Source organism: Opisthocomus hoazin, chromosome Z (genome assembly GCF_030867145.1).
Source record: "Opisthocomus hoazin isolate bOpiHoa1 chromosome Z, bOpiHoa1.hap1, whole genome shotgun sequence".
Taxonomy (NCBI): Eukaryota; Metazoa; Chordata; class Aves; order Opisthocomiformes; family Opisthocomidae; genus Opisthocomus; species Opisthocomus hoazin.
The window spans coordinates 65,754,294-65,781,207 of NC_134454.1; the positions used below are offsets into that span (position 1 = coordinate 65,754,294).

A 26,914-nucleotide genomic window follows, 5' to 3' on the forward strand; every position below is an offset into this window, starting at 1 on the left:
ACTCTTATCATATGCTTTTATTCTTTGGATGGTTTTCTACGACAGGAGAAAGACACCTAGCACTACTAAACCCAGTATTGCAACCACATTGGTACTAGTCTATCATAGTTAATGAACTTCCACAATACTGAATGGAGGAAGGACAACAACGTTCCAAACAATGAAAAAAACCCCATAAAGGCCTTGTGTCACGTGAACAACCTGCAGGGGATTTCTTCAAAAATTCAAAGATGCTACGGGAAAGGTGCATGACCTTATGAAACTTGCACCAAGTGTAGGTTGTCTGTTTAAAGACATCGCAGTAATTCCCAGTATTCCTTTAACGTCACTGAATATCCTGTTACTAACAGACCACAGAAAAATGAAATCATTCAAAGTGTGATTGATAAGCAACAGAAGAGAATTAGATGATTTATCACTGTGACTGCTGTGCTAATCTCAACACCGTAACATGGGGAGGTGGAGTACGCAAGACCTGGGATACAGCACAGTCAAGGTTTTAGACAAGGAAAGGCGATGGAAATGGTTGTAACAGCTGGATAAGCCTGAGGAAATCTATTTTCCCAGAAACTGAGAGGAGGAACAGGGAGAAAAATGCAGACTACAAGGGAAATCCGGGGTACGAGAACAGAAAGGGGTATCCTGAGAAAACTCAGTGATGTGCAAAAGAGAAATAAAGTGAAGACAGGTAAATCTGTAGAGAAGGTAACTGGAACCTACATACAGACAATCATGAGACCGATACATGCCTAGATCCATGCTAAGTATCAGGTCTTCTAACAGCTATACAAAACTCTCCTCTGAAAGTACAACTAGAGCCCTGGAGCCTGCTGAAGCACATGCAAATATCTGAGCTGGGAGAGGGATGCATAAAGGAAATAATTTATTTAATTAGGGAATGGTTTACAACACTCTCTCCTGGATTCCTAATGACAGAAGTGACTTCCACAAGTCGAAGACAACCCTCCCAATTCTGAAAGGCACACAACATTGAGATGCCTTAACTAAAAACACAGAACGGTGCAGCATAGAGTGTTAGAAAACAGCAATACAGATCAGTAGGAATGACTCCAGGATGATCAAGCAAAAGATCACCAACTTCAGCAAGGGAAGATAGAAAAACAGTGTTTTAAGTGCTGGAGGGATCTAAGACTTCTTCTCTCCTCAGAAAGATCCTGCAAAGGCTCTATGGTCAAGTCACTGCTTTATTCACTTGCCTAGCAGTCCTCCAGACTGTGGGGTGACATCAAATGTTGACATTTCCAAAAATACTGAAACTGTCCCATATATATTTTCATCAGATTCTATCAGCTTGAGCCTAAGAGCAAACCAAGCCCCTCTTGGGACAGCTATTTTAAAAGCATTTCTGAAATACAGGACTTCTAAATCCACAAATGGCACTACTAAACAAAGAAGGTTCACGACTGTTTCTGATGTCATCCGTCAAGAGACCCACTGTGAATTACCTGACAGTGTGGAGCTGCTGATTGTACTTGCTGGAGTGGTTACTTCAGGTTCATCTTGCACTATTTCCTCACTCACAAACGCAGGCTTTTCCTGTTCCTCCTGGGGTCCCATTAAGCCACTGGAATCACCCTGTTCTCCTTCGGCTGACACGGCCAACTTCGGAAGCAAACCAGAACTGTGTTGCTGCCTGCTGCTCTCAGTGTCGGAGGAGATGGATGTAGATATTTGCTGTCTGCATTAAAAATAAGCAAACTCTCATGCAGTTACTGAGGTGACGAGGGCTGCTACCTGGCAAGTAGGACAAGGATCACTTCGAGCACCTCCTTCTACTTACATTTCAGAATATCCTGAACTCCAGCTTAAAGACTCCACAGAAGGCAATGTCACGCTTTTGGTTTTATCTCCTGCATCTTCCTTTTCTTCACCTTGCGTCTGAGTGACTCGATCTATGCTACTAAAAACCTGTTACAGACAAAAAAACCCCAACTCATCACTGACACACGGATACAAAAAGATATGCAGCAAAGCACGTTTCAGGTTGTACTCTGCATGTTCTAAATGCTTATACAGTATTTCAGAACACAAACTTCAAACTTCCTGAGCCTTTTTAAATTTCCAATAGTTTGTGTTCTTAAAATGCTTTCCTACTTTGCTTTCTTGGCTCCTCACTTGCACAGTCACAAATAATACCTCTTCTCATTACAAATTCATCAGCTTTCTCCCTATTTCACTGTGTGAACCAAGAGAGCACAAAATCCACAGTCTTGAGGTCTCTAGGTCACAGGATTAATGCACATCTTGGATTAATTCACAAACATAAACCAAATCAAGCAAAAAAAATCCTACCCCTAAGATACTGAGACAGTGTCTACAAGTCAGGCATGGAAAAAGCAGAAAAATTAATCTGAATTGACTTTGAAGTTAAGAATAAATTACTCAGCTAAATGGTTTAGAAAAAATAAAACTCTGATCATTGGAAGTCTGTTGTTTGCTTAGCTGTCAAACAGCACACAGAAACTGTCAGCTGTATATTCTACAGCCTGAGAGGCACAGCTAAAGATGTAATGACACAACTACATTCACAAACCAAACTATTACTGTGGTACTGCCAAAAGGACTAAGTTCACAGAATCACAGAATGAGGCTGGAAGGGACCTCTGCAAGTCACGCTGTCCAAACCCTTTGCACAAGCAGGGTCACCTAGAACTGGTTGCTCAGGACCATGTCCAGATGGCTTTTGAAGACCTCCAAGAATGGAGACTTACACAACCTCTCTGGACAATTTCTGTCTGTGCTTGACCACCATCACAGTAAAAAATTGTTTCCTTGTGTTCGGACAGAGCTTCCTGTGTTTCAGTTTGTGCCTACTGCCTTTTGCCCAAATCATTTCCAAAGCGACTGCGTCCTTTACCAATACCTGAATTTGAAACATACTGCCAAGTCAAAATAAGAAATTTGCATAGAATGAGGATAACTACATCTACGATTCCTGTCTCTGCTCTTCCACACTATCACAGATCCAACACATATGTGGTACTGCAGAGCCAGCATAAAATCCACCAATTCCTTAAAGCATAACCTAGGACAAACAAGATACAAACATGGACTTTCCAAATACCTTGAAGCAGTTCCTAAAGTAGGTTAAAGAAACTTTTTAAATAGAAGCTTTTGAAAATCACTTCTGGATGCTACGTTAAGACTAAAAGCATGCTCATTAGGCATTCCACTTCCATCATTTCCAGCCACTTTACCCTCCATAGTATTCCCTGAGCATATCCACTCTGCTCCTACTGCTGTCCCTTGTCCAGCAATCATGAACTCTCAACTACTACAGTATACTATCCTCTGGACAGTCAGCTTTACTTTCAGTTGACAGCATTCAAATCACTCTCTCAAATCCACATATCTCCCCTTGACCAAATCACACGCCAACCACTACTTTGATTTTTCCCTTCAGCCTAATGTCATTTAGCTAATAGCTACCATCGGCTAGTACTGTAACCCTTGTTATGACATCATCTACACGATACCTAGGACACAACTGGAGCAACACACAGACTATGTCCAAGGAAACTTATATAAGGAACATGCATTAGCATTTAACAGAACAGTTTCCCTAAACTTTCTTTTACGCTATCATGAATTTTCTACAGAAAATAACAATCTATTTACATCATTTTCTACTACCTTTTCAAGGATTCAGGAAATAACTTTCCTATAGTCCTCCCATGTTTTGATTTAATGGCATTCATTTCATTCTTCCTCAATTTCAGTGAACATTTCTTGAAGAAACAATGCCCTATGTATCTCTTCCATATCTAACACTCCCAAATTCTATGAAAGCAGGAAAATATTTATATGCATGATACATACTAACATTACAGCAATTTTTACTTACTTTTGAAAATCTGTGTGAACATGAGGAAAACTGTCTGATCTCCAAATTAAAATCTTCATCATTGGTATCATCTTCTTCCTCAGTTTCCATATGGTGGTATTTCTCAGAACGAGCTACAGACAAGGGAAATAAAGTATTTGAATTTATCAGGAAGAATGGGTACGAAGTTTAATATTAACTAAAAGTGTAATTTTATTCTTAACATTATTTCTGCTGAAACATCAAACCATCAGTGAAATTGCAAGCTGCCAGTGGTTCTGATACAGCAGATTTTCCAAAGCAGTAAACAACAGTCAAAGACAGCGATTATTTAAACAAGGCGTTCATCACATTTTCTAATACCATCAAACACGTACTGTCAAAATAGCTTGTGTCATCTTCAGACTCCAACTGTGGAATAAATTCTGCTTTCTGCCTCAGCAGACCATTCCAGTCAAGGTTCCTGAAGAACTGATGCTGCTTTACTTCATATGTACCACCTGGGGGAGCCAGAGAAAAAACACTGAGCAAAATACACCAACATCTCTGACATTAATTCAAACAAAACCCTGGCCAAAAAAAGCAAATCATCATGGAAAGGCATAGTCATAAAAGTAGGCAGGAACATCTACTACCCATTTCCACTATAATCTCCTACATCTGTCAGAGCACCTGCCTATCCTTGTTATGTCGTTGCCATTTCTTTAACAGTGGTGGCACTCCTTTATCATTTCCCCCCTCTTAACATTTCTATTTTTCTGGATATACTAATTATTATCAGTCAGATACACCCTAGTCAGAAGTATCAGCTGTAGTAGTAGCTGTCATCAAAATACAAGTATGTGCACTAGAAAAGTACGTACAAGTTAGAGAGTAATGAAGAATTTTTCTCAGAAGTTGCTCAGTGAAAATACCATTGCTGATCAGGAGCTCCTTTTGGTGTTTTATGGCAGTAATACACAATTCTATAGGAAATACCTTACAATCTATCTTCTTATCGATTACTGCCTACTTATTATAATGTATGTTAAACAATTATAGTAGTTTCAATTTGAGAAATAACAAAGAACACAATGAAATACTGGAATTTTTATCCTGGGGAGGTGGGTGAGGATGTTATTACTAAGTGTACATCTAATTCTAAAAATTGAACAGGTGACCTGCAGCAGCAAGAGTTACTGCCAAATTGATTGTATGGGGTTTGCGTGGCAAGGTTTTGGTAGTGCAGGGGGGTACAGGGTTGGCTTCTCTGACACGATGCCAGAAGCTTCCCCCATCTCCAACAGAACCAAGGCCAGCTGGCTCCAAGACACACCTACCACTGGCCAAGGCCAAGCCCACCAACAATGGTGGCAGAGCCTCTGCGATAACATATTTAAGCAGGGAAAAAAACCCGCTGCACAACTGCAGCCACAGAGAGGAGTGAGAACACATGACAGAAACAACTCTGCAGACACCCAGGTTCAGTGAAAAAAGAGGGGAAGGAGGTGCTTCAGGTGCCAGAGCAGAGATTCCCCTGCAGCCCATGGAGGTCCATGGTGGAGCAGATCTCCATCTGCAGCTGTGGAGGACCCCATTCTGGAGCAGATGCATGTGCCCAAAGGAGGCTGTGACCTCATGGAGAGCCCATGCTGGATCAGGCTCCTGGCAGGACCTGTGGACCCACGGAGAGTTGCCTGCGCTGGAGCAGGTTTGCTGGCAGGACTTGTGACCCCGTGGGGGACCCACACTGGAGCAGCCTGTTCCTGAAGGACTGCACCCTGTGGGAAGGACCCATGCTGGAGAGGTTTATGGATGACTGTCTCCAGTGGATGAGGCCCCACAGTCCTCTCCTGCTCCAGTGTGAGGAGGAAGGAGCGGCAGAGACAACATGTGATGAACTGACCACAACCCCCCATTCCCCATCCCCCTGCACCGCTTGGGAGTGGGGGTGGAAGGCCTGTGGTAGCGGTGGTGTAGAGAAATTGGGAGTGAAGTTGAGCCTGGGAAGAAAAGGAGGGGTGGGAGGAAAATGTTTTTAGATTCGTTCTTATTTCTCATTATCCTACTCCATTGTTAAATGGCAATAAATCAATTTCCCCAGTCAATTCTGTTTTGCCTGTGATGGTAACTGCTGAGAGATCTCCTGTCCTTATATTGACTCATGAGCCTTATGTCATATTTTCTTCCTCTGTCCAGCTGAGGAGCAGGAGCAACAGAGCAGCTTGGTGGGCACCTGGTGGCCAGCTAAGGTCAACCCACCACATGGATACAGCATGTAAACTTCTCTATGTCAAGGCTAAGTCAGGAGAGAGCCATGGAAAAAGTGTGAAGTCCCCAAGACTGGTCTCTAAGTGAGAGTGTCAAGATTTCTAGGTGGGGTTCTTTGCTTTTCTGACCGCAACGGAAAAATTTATAAAAGCCAAATCTTCCCATAGAAAACCAAAATCACATACACTGTAAGTCACTAGCCAAGAAGTGAACAATTCTCTGAGCACAGCAATGGGATATTATGCCAGAATTGTGTAATTCTTGATTGGTATCAGACACTTCAAACCCGGAAAGGTCTTTGTCATTTTTCTTCTTCAAACCAAGTATAGCATCTATCTCTCTGCCTTCAACTTGACTATGCCACTCAGGTCTCCTGAGCAAATACACAATTGTGATTTTTATGGAGTGTTATGCAGCTAGCTAATACGTATTAAACAGATAGTGCTGTCATCTGAAATTCATCGTGGAACCTGGGATAAACTATGCTATTTTCAGTGTCCCCGTGGGACCTGTTACACACAGCCTCCATTCCTGTGAGTTGCTTCTGACACTTAAACTTCATTGTGGTTTCTAAACACCTCTATGTGCTTCAAAGACACAGTTGCCCAATTTCCTTCTTCAGACTGCCAGAGAGACCAAGAAATCAACTGGTAAACGAGCTGCACAGATGCTCCATGTGGTGGCACTGACCATTACAGCAGTTAAGCCACCCTCATTCTAGCCAATTCACCTTCCCAGCTGGCTGTAGCAAGAGAGGCAGAAATTGCAATGTGCTTGCCATCCAGCCTCTTACAGGGTGACAGTCTTGAATTCACACGGTGTCTACCAGGAAAAAGCATCCCGGCAATGAAACAACAGTGCCTGAAAGGAGTGTACTTAAGGGAATGGAACTAGCTGTGTCTCTTTATTTTGCCTTTGGCAATGGTAACGTTTGCAGCAGATGAATCAGGCAGAAGTGGAGAAGCTGACTAGGGCAAGACACCTCCCTCACTCTTAGCTTCTTCAACACGGGGCAAGGGAGAACAACAAACTTTGCTGGATGCCACTTATTCCAGACCACAGTGATGTCTAAGGGTTGTTCACACAGATCCCAGACGCTCAGAGAGCAAGGGACACGCAGTTCACTCATCTCAGTCACATCACTGCCACAAAGGAAACTCTGCTGTCTGGGACTGTGTCAGTAATACTTGGGGTTTAGGTTACACTCACGATCCCCCTGAGTGGCTGTAGTAAGGCCAGTTATGAACTGATTCCTAAAGCTCCTTTTTATATTAGCGCTAAAAATATGCAGCACAATCCAATCACTGGACTCAGTTTTGCCAGCATTTTTCAAAGTGCTCTCATGCTGACTCAACCTGCCACTTGGTTTCCTTAGCATCCACAATGTATTTATACTCACAGTATACAACGTTCACCATAAATAAGACTATAACACCTTTATATTCAGGCTCTTTTATGCTGCTGTGTTTACATAGTCTTTACCCAGTGGGATGAAGTCAGTGACTAGAGTTCCCATACATTAACACTTTAAAAATTATGTGCAATATTCTTCATTACTGCCTCTCACCCAAATTCCCAAATAAATCCTGCTCCATCAACTAACAAATAAATTCTACTGCACAAATGCACACAGATTTCATTAGCCTACACAAGTTCACTGCTCCTTATACCACACACCAGGTTCTTCTTGTGAAAGGCAATGAGCACAGCACTGAATGACCACAGCAAAATAAGATGGCAGCTTATGATCTCACCAACACCCATTTACTTCCTTAACATTCACACTTCTGGTCTTACTCTTCTTCATGCAAGCCAGTAGTGCTTGCTGAATGAGAACGACAAGTCCTTTCACAACACAACCTCAGACAGTAATTTCTGAATAATCAGTTTGAGTACTCATTACCCATCCTAAAGCCTGGAGGAACTACTTTGCCAGGCTAAGACACTTCCGAAAAAGGAAGCATCAGTTGTGTATTGATTCCCCTTCTCTGTTTCTGTGTTTAGTTATTTAGTAATGTATTCATGAAGGTGCCCTCTCCAATGGCTAACTGGTTCTTTGAGAACTTCGTTGTATTTATCAAATTACAAGAAGAGTAAATGTGGACAATCACATGTAAGCTCCAAAAAAAAAAGACAGTCAGCATCTTACTGAGCTCATATTACTGGTCTGAATCTGTAAAATACCCTCTGCTATCATGGCATGTTGTCATGCTACTTGCCCTGACAGACACTTCCTGAGCAAAATAAATAGGTGAACAAAAGCTCCAAATGCCAAATATAGCTATTTGGCTATATTTATTATCATTAAAGCTATTGCTAGCACACTAACAATTTAAAATAGTGCCTTCTAACCTGTTCCCAGTCTTTCCAAAGGATTCTGCCTGAGCAGCAGTGTAATCAGATCCTGGGCATCTGGAGGTGGTGCTTCATCCTTTTCAGGCCAGTTGATTTCATCTAGCAAAACAGAGAATTGTTTGTTATTACTGAAGTCTGATCCCAACATTCAGCACAAACTGTGTGAAAGCTCTCATAGTGAGTTAGCAGTAAAGTCAGAGTTAAGGCAACTTTTTAAAGTTGCTCTCTGTTGCATACCAATTACTTCCCATTTTTATACTCTCTATGCAGATTCCATAAACATATTGTTATGTTCCCAGTTTCTTTGGAAGTATCCTTTAACCCAAAACAGCGTTTAACAACAGAATACCGAATGCTTGGCTCATGGAAAAGTGTTGCAAAATATCAGCACAATATGTATGCTGCTCCTTCTCCCTGCCCCCCCAGAATCATGGTTTAAATTTCAGTTCTGTTCCATGGAAACTGCTACTAAGATGGACACAGCTGACCCGACCCAGCAGTCACTGCTCACGTCTGTAATCCTCCTCTAATGCTAGTAGACTCACTGAAGTAATTACTCGCATAACTAAAGGACAAGGTATCAGACTCTGCTCTCAAGAGACATATGCCAACGGAGCTTTTTTCCAAGTGTCTCACACTTCAGAGGAAAACCACTTCACTCTACTGACTCTTACACTGCTAAGGCTTTTGCACTTCATAGTAAGTTGGACCTAAGTCATACAACCAAGATATTAAATCCTGCAGTATTCAGGTAAGGCTGGATAAAAATTCCGCCAAAATTTCATTTAAATTAAACAACGGAAAATTGTGCCAATTTCACTATGAACACGAACATTGTAACACCTTGCACAGCAGGTTTTGTCTGATTTTTAGGGGAAGCTGCCTCCACAAATGTAATACATTGCAGGTCTAGACAAAACTCTGTGTAAGTTTCCTGGCAGGTACAAGGATTTTGGCACCAGAGAAACAGAATGCTAGGAGCTCAGGCGATATGGAAGGCTATTAAGGTTTTTGCTGTCATTATAGGATCTAGACTTTTCCTTCAAAATTATCATCACTGGAGAAATAATCACCAGAAGCTACACGCCAGTTTAATCTTTGTATTTCAGAGTTTAACAAAAGGGACTAGAATAAACAGGCATGAAAAGTAACCTGTGTCTGGGGTATTATTTTTAACCCCGACCATTTTAGGCATTTAAGTTTACACTGAGGCCTCCCACAGCTGTACTTATATATGACTTGGGGGCAGGAAAGCCAACCTACAATGAAGGAGCAAGGTAAAATGAGGGGGCAAGATTTTGACGTAGATTTTCAAGTAGAATGTAGATTGCACCCACAGAAACTGGAATAAATGCCTAGGCTATCATCTGGGTTCTTTAACACGGCTTTTACAGTTGAATACAAGGGGACTATATATTTTAGCACAGGATACTTATCCAACAGAAGAGTTCTCCTGCAGATACTGACAGTAAGAATGATTTCAGTAAGTAAGGATATTTAAAATAAAAGAGAAGAAACTGACAAGTCAACCTTAAAACAAGAAACCAAGCTGATGAACAGTCTTGGCTAGTGAGTGGGAATAGTTCAGGTTTACAAAGACACACTTCTACAGATAATTCCTGGAAGATAAATGGATGGACACATTCAAACAGATAAAGTTATTTACATAAGTATCAGCTAGATTGTAACACATGACAATTTGTTTCACAAAATGTAAAATTCATGCCACATGTAAAATGCAGTCTAAAGTACAAATTTTGTCATTAATTTTAGACTATTCCCTCCCCTTCTGCCAGTCAGAGAGCATAAAAACACATGTGCATGTGTCTGGAAATGCAATAAAAACATGAGTTATTTTCATGTTTGCCTACCTACAGTTTCCACTGCAGCTTAAATCCAATTTGGAAAATAAAGTATGAATATGCATTGCAGCTGTGAGGCATCCAGAACAAAGCTAGCATTTGCTGCTTGTGTTAATTAAACAGTTGATTCTCCCTGCCACTGAGGCCTCGGTGTATCACATCAGAAAACAACGTGGTTATAAATCTATGAACAGCTAGGACATTGTATAAAGAGGTCATATACTAGAGGCAACAATTCACAAATCCATTCCATTTCAGTTTACGAACAAGTCTGGCTTTCCACTTCAGAGATGGAGGAAGGTGAGAAGATGACAGAGTATCTCCTTAAGTACAAAAGGGGATTTGTCATGTTCTCAGAGAATGAGGAACCTCAGGTGCAGTTCGTTTTTTTTCTGTTGGGTTTTTGTACGCTTGGGTTGTTTGCTTTTTTTTTGTCTTAGCTACTGGACCTTTTAAGCAGATCATAAAACGGACTGGGAAATACTCCGTAACAGAGGTGCCATTCTGTTAAACTTTTAGCATAAACAGAGGCCCTCTACATGTATGCATTTGGGAAATTTATGGAAACAGCAGGTAGGATAGTAAACAATTCTGTTTAATTATCATTCAGTTTTGCCCCAAGCCACATAACAATACTTAGGGTCAGCTTGCAGGTTAAGATCTAAAAGGTTATTGAATTTTAAATGGAAGAAGAACAGCTGCTACAGAAATAACACTACACTACAACAATCACCACTGAAATCATTAACAATCTGTGAACTGAATTTGTTTCCTTCTCTTTCTCATTATTTATTATTCGGGAGACATTTGTTTCAGGGTTTTATTACATCTTTGTTAATTTCTTCATCATGCCATGAGGCATCTTCCCATTTACGCAAATTCATTTTAACCATTTCTTCACTAAAGACTGAAATACCTGTGCCATACTGGCACTAGTTTTCTACTAATACTGCTTTTCTTCTTCAAATATGCAGCCTAACCATTGTTCTCTATTTAATTTCTGTACTTAGCAACAATAAATAGTAAGTTCAGCTTTTAAACTAAATTTATTCTTACTGCTTTGACAGAAATTGTGTATTACAGTATCACAATAATGGTCGTTTTCTGAGTCTATCAGTAAAGTTGTAAGTATCTTTACTATTAAGAGAAACTGAAAGGCTTCATAGCAATCTAAGAAATCTGCGTTTTTTTTGTGATGATCCTCACCACTGATAACTTGTCCGAACAGCTCTTCTGGTGTATCTCCAAAGAAAGGCACACACCCAACAAGAAATTCATAAAGGATAATTCCCATAGCCCACCAATCCACTGGTTTTCCATAACCCTGTCTCAGTATCACTTCAGGAGCTATGTATTCAGGTGTACCACAGACCTAAAAGAAAGAAAATAAGCATGATGGTAAAACAAGCCTAATTGAGCTATGTCACATCATTTATAATTTTTGAAACATAAAATCATACGGAAACATGGAAAAATCGAATTCAGTAGGGTTTAGTCTGCTGAGTTTGCATAACAGCTAATGTTTTTAGAATGACCTAGCTACATTTACAGGCACCATAATCAACAATGGCTTATCAGTCATGCAAAGGACAGTTTGTGTTTCGTACACAGGCGTCCATCACACAAAATATTTTATTTAATTTAAACATATCCTTATCACTACATGAAGTTGTGATGGTTTTATCTTAAGTAACTTTTACAGTGAACAGATTGTGAGCAATGGTAATGAGGCATGCTTAAAGGGAAATGGGCCATAGCAAGGATTTTAACACCCCTGGTTGTACAATGCATCATGAGCTCCACAAGTACTCTGCTGAGATTTCTGAATTCCTTATAAAAAGTTTTCCATTTGTCTCTCACACATTCACTTGCACACAATTAGGTTGTTCATCTTACTAATAGATCTTAATGTAGAAAGAAAAAAAGACTAGAATAATCTGCATAGCATCAGTAAAACTGACACACACAATCAGAACACCACTGCAGAAATAACAACAGTATATACAGTATTATGGTACACTCTGCTGGCAAAGCATCACTGCATTTTAACATTCCATGTAGAAATGAAAAAGGCTGTGTCTTACTTGTTTGTCAAGGAATTCTCTGGCATCCTTCTCAATGTGACCCTCATACAGGTTGGTAGTCAAACTCATTAGCCCCACCTTTGACAGGCCAAAGTCTGTAAGCTTTATATGGCCCATGGATGTTACTAGTAAACTGAAAATTAGAATGATCTGAAGTGACTGTGATATAATTCAACATTATGTGCTTATCATTATTATTACTGAAAGAAAATGCTTCATTAGCACTGCAAAAACAAAGACAGCTTAAAAAGTAATTTAACCAGGTACAAAATAAACAGGTTAAAAATCTGACAGTCTTACATTTGTAACTATTTTTATCAGATGTAAACAAACTTTTAATATGCCATTGCACATCATCTTATAGAACCACGCAGGTGCTGAGAGTTGAATGCTAGACGCTATGAAGTAGAAGAAACAGTCATCGTCTGAAAGACCCAGAACAGAATAAATGTCACTTTTGAATGAGGTAAGCAGTTTCTGTCTGTAACAAGCTGGGTCATTAATTTGGAAAAAAACCTCAGGTATTAAGTTAGTTAGTAATTAATACTACACTGGCCTGAGGTCTCATGCTATGAAGGTACTGTCACTCAACAGACATTACTCCAATTCTTTAAAAAAAAAAAAAAAAGTGAAACAGAAGAGTAATGGAGCTGTAACAGCCACACTTTTTACTGCAGCTACTTGCTGTAATGTTATTTACGTATAGAGGAGCAATGCTGTATTTCTAAACATTGGAAAAAAACCCAAAATCCATGTAACAAGAAAGATTTCCCTATCTGGTCAATCTTGTCTTCATATATTCAAGTATCTGCCAGTTGATGATACTTTGTATTATACAGCATTTTAAGCACACTTTGAAAGATCTTTTCCTTAATGACCAAAATGCATTTCCCTCCATTTCAGCCAGAAAAGTAAGTATATATTTTTGTTGGCTACTCCGATAGCCTCTTCCATCTTAAAGACAGAAAATTTTAAAGAGCTTCTTTGGATAAAATGCATCTTCTGTAACTGCAGGCAATCAAAATTCAAATATTGTGCAGAAATTGTGAATCTACATAGTATTCACAATAAAAAAAAATTCAAAAACATTCAAAGCAAGTTTACACCTTTCATATTTTATCTAATAATTTTAAAGCCTCTTATGGTTATATTCTACATACGTACTTGTCTGGTTTCAAATCCCTGTGTACAATTCCATAATTATGAAGGTATTCCAAGGCCAGAACAGTCTCTGCAAAGTACATCCTTGCCATGTCTACAGGTAAGGGACCCATATACTTAATCAAAGTAGCACAGTCTCCACCTGTGGAAACAAGACAAATATTCCAGATGACACTATAAATTCTGAGGTGTATCAGTATAATTCATATGTGCTGCACAAAGAGACACAAACTGTAGTCATAAAAGTTTATTTTCCAGTCAGATGATTCAACTGAATGTGTAACCACATCAGCTACTTTACTGGAAACAGCGTGAAGCTGTGAGCAGTCAGTACAAGGTTTCAGTTGGAAACCAATTAAGTCTGTGCTGCTACTTTAGGTGGGTGGGCAAAAACCCCACAACCTATAACCTATACAACTGGGTATCTCATCTTGCACTGCCTCTGTCCACTGCTCTCTTTCAGCATCAGCACCTTTTCAAATTGCCTCCTGTTCCTTCTCTCTTCATAAAAATAGCTATTACAAATACCCCAACATGTGCTAATGAAAATCTGAACTCCAGAAGAGCACACAGCATTTCCACATGAACTGTAAATGCTAGGATACTTACGGTTACAGTCTATGAGGAACTTTTTCAAAGAACAGTTATTTCCCACTATAGCTGGAGTACAAATATTTTACAAGCTCTCATTGGGAGACAATGACTGGGAAAAAAGCCAACTTGTTGGATTTAAATCCTAAATCTGTATTGCCAGAGTACACACACGGGGCCTATCTAATACAAGTATCATACAAGTTATATTTCTTTCTTGGTGTAAGAAAACTCTCTTCTTCCTCTGTAAAACAGAACAAACATTTTACCTTCTACATATTCCATGACCATGCACAAATGACGTTTTGTTTCAAAGGAGCAATACATGCTGACAACAAACGGATTTTCTGCAAATGTCAGGATATCGCGCTCCACAAAGGCCTGTTGGATCTGGTTTCGGAGGATGAGATTCTGCTTATTAATTTTCTTCATGGCAAATCTTTGTCTGGTTTCTTTGTGTCTTACAAAATAAACCGCACTGAAGAAGTTCAAATGGGAGAGAAAAAAAAAAAGTCCACATAACTATTCAAAATGTATTTTAAACTATTTTTTTACAAATAAATATATTTTGTAAAAATGGTATATGTATTATCTAAAAGACTTGTTTTTAATTTAACGGCCTTTCACATTAGAGAACGGCTACAAACCCCATTTTGTTTCATAACTAGGATGACTGTCAGTCAACACTAATTAGAACACAAACTAAAACCAAAATACTCCGCCTTCACCCCAAGCGAACAACAGACATAGCAAATGCCCCCTCCCCCCCAACAGAAAGAGCAAATGCTCTCAGCTCAGTCAGACTTTGGGCATTTCCATGAACAAAGTATTATATACAAAACCTAGCTATGGCACAATGTTATAAATCATTCTGACAAATGCCTATTCTGTAAGTGTGCTGTCAGGTAATTATGACTCAGACTCGATCCAGGGGATGTTAAATCAAGTCGGAGGCTTCTCATGAAGGTTGCTCACAAGTTGCTCTTAGGGTGGCTCCCTCACTGCCAGGTGCAAAACCTACCGTTCTTGTTCAGTCCCTGACATAAGCATTGATCTGTCGGGGTAGCTCACCAGCAGGTAGTCCAAAACAAAGATCACTGCGTTAACTGCATGGTAATGTGGGATTAAGATGTATTTTGACATGCAGAATTTCCGCTGGGGTACTGGGTACAAAGTTTCCTGTAAGCTTGGGTTAGGTACGGCCAAGGCAACGACGAAAGCAGTGAAAGAAAACCTCACAGGGACAAGTCTTCTTTATTTCAAGGCTCAGAAGAAGGAATCACCCTGTTGTGAGACACTGACACTGTACATCACTGCTGCATTTCTCCAAATCCCTTGAGGGACATCCTGAAAACGTTTGCCTTGCTTGAAATTGACTTTGCAGCATTTAATGCTTATAGCATCTCAGTATATGATTCAGTAGTGAGTGATTACAGAAAGAAAGGATTAAAAGGAGGAAATAGACAGGGAAAAAAATGGGACTCAATTATGTAGTTTTTAAATTCAATTTGTTGTCCCCATGAGGTCCAATTATCAGCATACAATTATTTATTTAAACACAAAAATCAATTCTTGCCTTACTATTTCTATGAAGATCTTCCCACAGCTACCAAAGTTACAGACACTGAAAAAATCAGCATGTTTCTGCTTTTCTTTGTGGAGGAAAACTTTTTCTAGACAAAGTTTCTCTTACTGGGTCTAAAACCTTTCATTAATCCCTTGTGCTTGTCTGAGCATGGGGCAGGTAAAAGACATAATGCCATGATGAAAGCAGGGGAAAACCATCTTGAGCAAAACCCAAGACAATCCCCACCCTTCATGCCTCCTACTAAGTCTTACTCCCTTCTGCCCCTCCCAAGATGGAATAAAGACTGAGTTACTCAGCTCTAGTACTCATCCCTGCTGGCTTCACACCTTTTGCCCTCCTCTACCTCTACCTACCGCTCCCATCATACTCACTTCTGTCTCAGTCCCTTCATTACAACTCTTTTCCTTTGCTCTTCTTTCCCTTACATTCTGGTTTTCCTCTCTCTTTTGTTGCTATCTCCTGTCAGTCACTCTTAATTTCATCTTTTCTTTTCCCTATTTCAGGCCCCTTGCACAGCCCTGGCATGTAGAAAAGTAAGCTCTTCAGGTGTCTGAAGCCGCAATCCTTCATGAAAAATGAAGTTATATGAATGAATCGAGGACTGCAAGAGGACTCGGCATGCAGATCTTTCTCAGAGGTTTAATTTGGACAGTATGCCAAGATGAACTCTTGAAAGACAGGTATTAACCTGAGCATATTATTACAGCGTCTTACTAAACCCCCTGTGCAGACCATGTGGATCTGTAGGAACATTACTACCATATTTAAAGATGAGGAACCAGTAAGCTGTAAGTACTATCTAGTCGAGCAAATATCTGGGACAGGCTGACTACATTGCCCCAGCTCTCTACATTGCATTCTCCAGTCTTACAGCCACAGGTGGTAACTGTTTAACCCTCCACTAGGATTCAGTTACCTACAATTACCCATAAAAAACCCTGTTTAGTGCGTGTACCAGACAACCAGTGCAACACAACTGTCTCTCTCACATTTACACATGTACGCACTTTTTATGCTGTATAAAGTGCTTTTAAATGATCGTCAACATATAAAAGTGTCTAACATCACTTACTGACATCCTCTGATCACAGTGACCCCAGCAAACAGCATTTATGCTTTACAAAGAAAACTATACCCTAGCCAGCAGCACATTACTTGTGAAGATGACCTATCTTCCTCCAAGACACTCCCAGTTCACAGCAGCGATGCCACTTTCTTAGCCTACCAGTACACTAAACTAAGAACACTGCAACAACTGTGCCCAGGACTGCCTGTGACATTGGTATTCTCAGCTCCCACAGTCTGAAAAAGCATATTAGAATTTGCCAAAATGTCAATAAAATAATAAATAGAAAACAAAATCTTCCCAAAAAGAAACAGTTAAAGATGTACAAATTGACCGGACACTAAAAAAATAGAATAAAAATAATAATTAAAAAAACCAAACAGGAAATCTTCCATGTTTCTGCACACAAGTGGGGCTTCCACCTAACCTAAATGGGAATCTTGGACTAAAGCATATGTCTACTGGGACAGGACTGTGAACTTCGAGGTAAGATGATGTGAACAGCCACAGCGAGTTCTAGCACGTACCAGCTTTGTCTTGGGTAATTCTGAACTCTGATTTGCCACCCTGGAAGTATGCTATGCTTCTGTTGCTGTGTAACAACTTACTGTGTAGATTATGTTGGCCGCCTAGTTTCCATTCACTCTCCTTGAAGCTGTCATCGTGCTACATTTTCCTAACACTGGCACTGAACGTGCATCTTGTTTTCACCCCCTACAGGTCTTTCCCACATCTATCTCTGTTCTTTACTTTTAAGAATGCTACAGCTGCAGCACTAGACGGAAGTTTCTTTCTGTTTTGTACGCGATATCAAGAGAGAAAAATACCTCACTCCCGGTTCCTTGGCCTTGATCATTAAATGCTGCTCATGATTTTCAGTATATTATAATGACAATTGTAAATTTGAGGATTCCTTTAACACAAAAGCAATGTATTGAGAACATCCAGACATATGACTAGCCCTGCCAATCCATTCAACGACAGTGGTATGCCCTACCTGCCTGCAAAGCCACCATCAGAGTGGCGTTGTAGCAGCCTCCTACGGCTTCAAATAAGAATTTGTTTTCCTACCTCCCCCTTTCTGTCTTCATAACACAGCAACAGGAGATTTCAAAAATATCCTCTGATTTTACTGCATGGATCTCAGTCACAGAAGCACTTCCTATTTTGTTGATGCTATACTTCAACATGGCAAGAAAACTTTACTTTTCGAAAGAAACAAGAAAATTCATGAACTTTGGCATCGTCCATACATTACGTTATTCCACTTCCAACATAAATTTCAGATTGAAAAAGTATCTCTAAAACACCTTTAGCTAGGCACAAATATAAAACCCCGTGCACGTGTTAAGATGCCCCCCAAAATCCTAAAACATTTAACTGGGTTATTGTTCCAACTTAAATATGCAATCTATCCCTCCAACCTCACAACCAAGACTCTTTTTTCCTCTAAATTACTTACAGGCTTCAGGCCAAGTTTACAGCTCTTCAGTAACTTCAACCTTTAGAGCCATTTTACAACCTCGCTCTTAAGGCTAGCGTAGCTGTGTTGCTTGCTTTGATCCAATTCTCTAATTTGTCAGAGGACCTTGAACTCCTTGTGGAAACACAGATACTGTACTTGCTGCTTGAAAGTTACAGCTGCTCACCAGAAGCTGTGTTTCATTTTCACAAGACATCTCCTCAGAACAGCCTGCTAAATTCTGTACTACCCTGGAATTATGTCTGATGTTGCCTCCAGTGAAGAGGAGTCACTTGTGAGGCTGTGATCCATGTTACAGCAATATGGTAAAGTTTATAGGTAGTTACTTAAGATCAGAAGTTACAAGCAGCACTGCACCACCTCCTAGCTAGGTGATGCCCATGACCAGATCAGATTTATTTGGGGGGAGAGGGAAATGCTGCCTGAGAGCACTGCAGCACCTAACATGAGCACCCAGTGCAGTGCCGGTCTTCCCAGCCCTGGGACAACGCGCACAGCCTCCTCTCAGCAATATTTCAGACTTCTCCTAGCCTACCTAGAAGCAAATGAGAAGCTGGCCATCTGAAGAAGAGAACACGATGGCTGTGATCCTTCTCTCACAACTGGTACTAGTTCTAGTTGTTCCAGTATGTCACAAATTTTGACCAACAAAAACCACTTCTCCATACATACCTAAAGACAGAAGACATTGCTACTCTTACAACAGCTAGTAAACACAGAAGCAAAATGATGAAACTGCTGTCCAGATTTCCTATGGGTAGACTGTTCTGTATTTACAAAACAAACATCTGAGAAACTGAGCTCCTCACCAGTTTGCAGCATGCTGCACATTCAGGAAGGACAGAATTCATAGAATTTAGAATTACAGAATGCTTTGGGTCAAAGGTCATCTAGCCAGCCCAACCCCCCTGCAGTGAGCAGGGACATCTTTAACTAGACCTTCAACTCAGTAACAACCTTTCTCTACCACCGAGAGGATTGCATTAGCTGCCAGTATTAGATCCTCACACATGTATCAGCTACGGAAGAAAAGATAAGGCATTTGGCCTGTGCTGTACTGGGAAGGGAGGCTCGCTGGAAGGCAATAAAGTACATGAGTTCAAAGTTCATAATTTTGAGTAAGTCCACAATAAATGATGAATATAAGGTCCTTAGCATAGAAATTGCCAGCCTCTACTTTCTAAACTACTCTTTAAAGCTATGGACTTCTAGGCATCAGAGCCTCTGCATAGATCAGTCACCCACAGGGACGAACAGAAAAGAAGGAAAGGAATACAGCTCATTAGACCTGTAGTCCATTCAGAGGTGGTGCTACTTCAGTGAACCTACAAAGCCACACTTGCCCCTAGCCCCTTCCAGTTCTGAACTGGTGGCTGCCAGGCTGCTGATGAATTCACTTGATTGACGGGGTGTCATTCTGCAGCTGGGTAACTCTCCTAGTCCAATTCCCTATAAAACTACCAAGTGGAGAAAGTACAGGAATGAGTACTCGCAGGTTAGGGGCAGCAGCTGCCCAAGCCAACACTGCTTCATGGTTTTTAAAATTTTCAAGCAACACCATTAGCCGTCTCACATAAATATCAACATTACCACTTTTGTAGAAGTAAAAGCATTCCAGGCAGGCGCAAAAGTGGTATTATGTATTTGCTTTAAGCAGATATAGCTATACACTAGTGAAGAGCAACCGAACTAATATCCCTTGCTTCCCTGAAATGAAATGTAATCTTTATTTTGTTAAGCTGGTTCAGGAAACCAGGCTGATGCCAACTTGAAGAAATGGACCACTATTACCTGCTAACTCTCACAAGCTGGAAGACAGAAAAAATGTTGCTGTGACTGCAGTAGAAGTTTAAAATTGGGGAAGTATGGAAAGTTTTGGCTGGCTGAAAAAAGTCGGATAGACAGCTTGTGAAACCTTTAATGACTTGGCCAGCATCCTACATGTTTACTGATTCACAGCTTGTTTAACTTCTTGTATATTCCTAGCCATTCCCAAAAGCCTGATACACCTCATCTACTATCCAGTCATTTAATTGCACAACCAATGAGTCTACCCAATCAATTAAAAGCAGAGAACTGCTAAGGTATTTACTCAAACCTTCACAAAAACAACAGTTTATATTTAAACTCATTGAGTTTAACGTATCTGACAAATCTCTGCTACAGCATGCCAAGAGCAACAATTACCCTGTCAAGCAGTCAAAGCTTTCTATTTCACTAATGAAGGCAAAAACATTACAGCAAAACCAAAGACAGCAGAAGTATGTTTTAAAATTAGTTCAGAACTAAAACCTCCATTATAGCTTCAAAATATATAAAATATTACAATAGCACAGTGAATCTTTAATAAAGTCAGAGCATAAAATATGCCCACTGACATATTTTTGAGAATAAATCAATGAAGCACAGGCAGAATTCACACATATTTAGGTTATTTCAAAAAATTAATGGCCTGGAAAAATATGGAAGGAAAAAAAAAAGTCCGTGTAGCATAACAACAATAACTTTTATTTCAGCTGCTTATACTTGTAAATAAACTGCAATAAATGCCTATGGGGCAGTTTATCGCTTTCTATTCACAGATGGAATAGGTATTATCACTTTATTACACTCCATTTTGTAGATGAGTTAAAGAGCATTTACATTATTGTAATGTGTTCCCCTTTAAACTTGATTCTAACTTTTGAGTAAATTAACCACCAATTGTATTGGTGCCAACAAAAAAAAACATTTAATGAAGATCCATAAATGGTCTGTCACTATTAAGGTCCCACTTATCTGACATACCACAGTGAAGATCTTCAGGCGCACACACAGTTTTATAAAAGTGCTATCCTAGAGATTTTAGGAGCACAAGCCTCCCCAACTTACAGTAGCTGGGGGGGAAGTGACTAGGTGCTAAAATTGCTTTTAAGAGTCAGTAAATGCTTTTAAAAGTTAATTGTCTCACAGTTCACTGAGTATGCTGCTTTTCCTCTACATTGATTAGTAAGGGGCTGTACCTTTGTTTTCTTTCTTGCTCTTCATTTTTCTTATGAGAAGTAACCATTTAGAACAAAAAAATCCAAATCAACAAAATCTACTTTGTTACTGCTTGCTTAAGGATGGAAGTAATAGCACTCTACTAAACTGATGACATTTTCAATTTCTCTTTCTAATACTACCACAGTATAACCCGCCAGCCTATCCCATTTTAACATTTGCTGAAGACAGTAACGATTCACACAGAATTCAGGTACACTCCAAGCTGTTCACCCTCTTTCCTTTTCCTCACAAATTTGTCAGGGTCTCATTCAATGTTTACGACGTTTATATTGCCGAATTTGCATATCATTGGCATTAAAAAGGTTTTTCATTAAGTACTGATTTTCCCTGCCATAAACATGAGGAAAAAAACAATCCTCCATGCCTACATCATAGGTGCCATAGAAAGCCATGGCTTTTCATCCTTTCTTTTCCAGCTTTTCAGATCATTACTCATCTCTGGTTTCAAATGGACAGCTGTCTCCAGTCTTATTTCTTAACAGCTTATCAAGGCTTCTTGTGACTGTAACATCTGTGGAGCAAGAGCCACAGGTCTATCGAACCTCTGAATTTAGGTGGACAGCTTCTTGCTGCTGGTTGCAGCATGTGCTTCCACAGCTGCTCCCTCCTCTCCCCCTCCTTCAGCATCCTAAAACTGCTGAGAAGCTGGGCGGGTCTAGTGACTCAGACACCCTTTCCTTCCACGGGGACCCACCTGACACAGTGGTTCTTATCCTCCTCCAGTGACGCAAAAAGTACATTAGATAAGAGATGAATGGAGGGGAGTAAGCGTCTGCCAAGGGAAGCAGAAATGGATGCAGCCAGGGAGGGGAGCAGCAGCTACTGCTAACTGCTGGAAGAAAGGCTTTTGAAGTCCTGGGGTAACTGGGAGAAACTGGAATACGGTACGTAATGAGTTTGCCTGGGGAGAACTCAGAGAAAATCGATTGTGCAGGGATTGACTATTCAGGTATTTACATAAATTTAACGCAAATTAGGCTATTTCCTTCAGGCTTTCTGCTGAGCTACGTAAGCAGGGCTGGACACAGAAGCCTCCACAGAAGCTATCATGACCAACAGTACCAGGCAGTACTAAATGCCTCCTGTCCCAGAGCTCAGGGTTACCTTTAATTAAATATGATCAGAGAGTATTACCGTGCCCATTCGCGTCAGGTCATTAAAACAGCATGCAAAACTCTTGCAGGTAGACTGCAAGTGCTTTCTCTTCCATGTCCAACGTCTCCTCAAAGAGAGCTCAGTCCTGCCAGGTTGCTGGTACCTCCCCCTGCAAGCAGCGGCAGTGCAGAGCAGAGCCAGTCTAAGGGGGTCTGTGCTGGAGAGCAGCACAGCCCTCACCCACTGCCGGTGGCTGTAACACCATCTCATCTGGTGATGGGCTCCTCACCTCACGACAGAAACCCCTCTTTTTTGAGTCAATACATTCCTCCTATTCCAGGAAGTTACACGGACCAACAGTTCCTGCCTTGATACATCTCAGTGCAGAGAAGCAGCCAATCAAGGGTCTAATAGTTATTTTACCAGAAAAGGTGACTAGAGACAGACTTCTGCCTGCTGAGAAACAAAATTCCTGCACGGCACTTCCAGAAAAGACTCTGTGTTCACTTAAGGCCCAGGCTAATAGAATTTTCTCTTGGTCTTCTAGGATATCTGCAGATGACTCACACACCTCTGGGCAGTAAGCTGTGCACTTTCCAAGTACCCAGAAACCAACCAACTAACAATCAATTTCTTAAGAGCTAACTGGTTAAAATTTGAGGACAGAAGAGTGTCCACAGAGAAGCAAGAAACTGTGCTGCCCGACTTAAGGAAATTTGTTTCTATTTCACCGGTATTTTTTGGTCAAGTAAGCACTCATTTTTAACAATCTGTGTCCCTATGGATGCAGTTCTACTATGTTTCACATCTGCATAAACAAAGACTGTTTCCAGTATTACAAACCATGGCTTTAAATCTGCCTTTTGATATCTTTGATTTCATCTCTGGCATAACACGATACCTACTTCTGAAAAATCTTTGTGATGTAATATTCAGTATTTTAATTTACTGCAGCACACAGTAATTCATTATTGCCTAGCAGGATTTTCAAAAATTTTTTCTTGTGAACTTCGAATATTAGCAACAAAACAGGAAAGCAGAACGAAATAAGCAGCAGCACAAACTCCCTCACATAAATATTCCTGCAATAAGAAATAACTGTTAAGCAAAAATAAAACGAAAAAGAGCAGTTACACTCATGCATTACTCACCCATAAGCTCCATTACTAATCAGTTTAATTGTTTCAAAATCACTTTCCCGAGGTTTCCTCTGCAGCTTCAGTGAAGTATTGGAGCTCTTCAAAGTAAAACAGGAGAAAGAACAAAGTTAATACAGTACTTTTTTTTCCAAAATCAAGGAAAAATTAAAAAACAAGCACAGAAAGAAAACTATCATCAGGCTGTCACACCCTCATTGAACCAGCTAAAAGCTCTGACCAGTCAGCCGCATAGCTAGTACAGAGAGGGACCACAGGGACTCCTGAAGCAAAGCTGCTTTCTCATCAAAAAGGTATTTGTTACACCGCAGCTATCTGTCCGCTTATCTACACCCACAGGTTACAGAAGACAGGCACAAAGGCTTCTGGTAAAGGCATTACTGGCAATTCCTATCTGGAGTTATAGACTTCTGTGAATCTCACCAGGCACTTGTTGGCCATTGCCTTCCCATTTTAGTAAATCTGACTAGTAGTACAGTCTGGTAGTAACAAAATGTAGATGAGCTCTCGTTCATTCAGATAAACTTTTGCACATTTTGAACTAATGTTACATTAGGCTGTGATATAACTTAGGATTAGGATAGACTGTGAAGAGAGACACAAAATGAAAAACATGGAAGATAACGCAGTAATTCTACCGTTACAGAGGTCACTTTCATCTACTTGTATACCGGAACACCTTCAAAATGGAGTTGTCCCGGGTACTGCACAACCTTTTTTCTAGCTTTAATTTTTAACTAATCTTGAAGATGTAAGTTTGGCTTAGAATTGGGGTACAAGGGGGATGATGAGGGCACAGCACTCCAAATACAGTATTCCAAACCCACAAGATCCTTTTCAAGGTGTTTTCCAAATATCCAACAACTTCTACAATCCCTATCCAGGCAGTTTGGTAATAGTTAAGGTTGGAAGTAGACCTGGTTGGAACACATTCAATTAAATGCTTGTTAAAGAGAATTCAGTGCAAGAAGATTCGTGAATATGTTAACATAACGAACTACACAGGAGCAGAGAGAGACAATTTATTAAATTGTTTAGTCTGCTTGCCTGCCAGTACAGGATTCTTCCTCATAGCATGTTTATGATGATTTTGAATGGTCCTGTACTCTTCTTTTACGTTATGCTTCCTGTTACTTCCCATGTGTGTTTATTCCACAGCTACACTTTGAGAAAATCTTTCCAAATATTCACCCTATATTTTTCTTTCCTGATTTCATTTCATCACCTCCCCTACTTATGTTCCTTTATTACACTGCATTATCCTTCTTGTATTTCTTCAACATTTGCACAACACAAATAACTTCGGAACTGCAATTTTTTAGCTATTGCTAAGGTAGTTCGCACCTTATAGATTCTCCTTAGCACTTCAGCACTTCCTTTAAGTCTTCTAGTTATTCTTTCTGTCTTTCCTCCAATTTCTCAGTATCCTTACACTACATACTGCACAGGTCTAATACAGTATTTTAAACGCAGATGAACAAGAGAAGCAGAACAAGAAACACCCTTCATGTCACAACTCTGGAAGGTGGCATTTTGCCAGAAAGTCACAAATTATCTCAAGACAGCATGACATGTACCAGAGAATGATGTCTTTTCTGTAGCGTACCAGAACAAGTTCAACAGATACCCCATGGCTGTATTTTAAACTCTACTAACATTCATAAATAAAGCTGTAAAGCACCATTGAATTACTTATGCATCCTCCAAAACGGCACTTGCTTTTTCTATCCACTTGCACTGAAAATCGATGCTAAATTGTTAGAACTCTATCTACATTGTTGACTGCAATCCAAGGTATAAGAACCAACTTTTAAAAACAAGAATTTAAATTTAGAGCATTTAATACCACAAATATTCAGCCCAACTAACTCCTTCAACTAATTTTTCTTCTGTCAACCTGAAAAAGCATTCGACAAAATATTACTGTAAGATACCCATTATTGTAGACAAGTATCTTCAAACACAGATTCAGAAGAACAGGGTACATTCATCCAAACTGCAAACTAACTTTCTGAATCCAGGCTATTTCCTAACTTGCTCATTTCATCTTTGTCTCCTCACTGGATCTGTTCAGAGTCTCTTAATTTGGTCATTATGCTGCCTCTATAAATAGACTGTTTTAAAATCCATTTTAAGTAGTTTATTTTCAATGAAATGGTTTAAAAGTCCTTCTGACAGAAAAATACATACATTAATTAAACAGCAAAAAAGGAAGCAGTGTTGGATTTTCTGGTAAAAGAATTGCCACACCATGAACACTAGCTTTGTGGAAGCTAAAGATACTGCAACATGTAGGAAAATATGTAAAAACTTTTGTTCTAATACTTATTGTGAACCTTGTGTCTGCTGAGCACCATGGTGTTAGTTTGAGGATTAACCACTGTTCTGTTCCATCTGTTTACATGCACCAGGAGTAAACATAACAGGGCAGGGCTGGGGAGAACCTAACATATTTATTTTCCCTTGCTCAGAGTCAGCAAAAGCAGCAACTTAACAGGAAAACTTACATTCATTGATTCATCTGCTTCCAGAGTTTCTGCAGTCCCACTGTCACAGTTAGCTAGCTGAGCTATTTCTGGAAACAAAGATTAGAAACTTCATTTTAAAGTACAGTAAATACAAAACTAAATGAACCACAGAAAACCTGAGAAGTGATGCTTTCCTGGAACACTTAACAAAGATACTGTTCTATCTGTAGTACTTGCCAAGTAACTTTTAGGGCATCTCCAAGCACATATAAAAAAATCCCATCTGGAAAATAAAAACCTGCTATTCTTCGTCTATGTAGTCTTCCACTGTAGAATTCAACCAGCCCTGAAGCAGAGTGATGTTACCACTACCAAGACAGCAGAATTCTGAGATCCGTGTGTGATCTGAGTATTAAGGGAAAGGCAGCACTGATACGCTCAGACTCCTAAGGATCTCAGCCCCTGAGGGATTCATAGTAGGCCCCATCCCTGTTGGGCTCCTTCATAGTTAGAACAAAAAGATTCTAGTTTAGACAGAGACTGACTTCAAATGGTTTGCATCTTCTATGCAGAAATGCTGATATGCCTCACAGAATAAGCTAAATGCCATTTTCTTAGAAGCTTATCATTTATGGAGTCACTAATATAGACAACTTCTCTGGGAAACCAAGATTTGGGATTTACAACTTGACCTGGTTGACCCTGCCAGGGTCAACCTATGCTGCAGAGCTCCTAAGACTATCTTGCTCTTCAGAGTCCCAGTAACCAAGGATTTATGTAGGTAATAAAAGCTAAATAGGACAATTGTTAGCTGAAGGACCCTGGGAAGCTTAGTATTATTTTCATCACATACACAGTTGATTAT

The 26,914-nt window shown here is 40.0% G+C and overlaps 1 protein-coding gene across 5 annotated transcripts in view; it reads right to left on the reverse strand.

Moving 5' to 3' along the window:
* The window catches only part of MAST4 (microtubule associated serine/threonine kinase family member 4), a 300,471-nt gene that overhangs the window by 14,687 nt on the left and 258,870 nt on the right, over nt 1-26,914 (reverse strand). For all 5 annotated transcript variants that reach the window (XM_075447097.1, XM_075447099.1, XM_075447098.1 and 2 more), the window contains 11 exons: nt 26,089-26,156; nt 23,576-23,661; nt 14,417-14,625; nt 13,560-13,698; nt 12,396-12,528; nt 11,518-11,683; nt 8,447-8,548; nt 4,222-4,344; nt 3,866-3,978; nt 1,802-1,929; nt 1,467-1,699 (listed from right to left, as the gene is read on the reverse strand). In XM_075447097.1, coding sequence (XP_075303212.1) covers nt 1,467-1,699; nt 1,802-1,929; nt 3,866-3,978; nt 4,222-4,344; nt 8,447-8,548; nt 11,518-11,683; nt 12,396-12,528; nt 13,560-13,698; nt 14,417-14,625; nt 23,576-23,661; nt 26,089-26,156 — 1,500 coding nt within the window. The remainder of the gene's footprint in view (nt 1-1,466; nt 1,700-1,801; nt 1,930-3,865; nt 3,979-4,221; nt 4,345-8,446; nt 8,549-11,517; nt 11,684-12,395; nt 12,529-13,559; nt 13,699-14,416; nt 14,626-23,575; nt 23,662-26,088; nt 26,157-26,914) is intronic.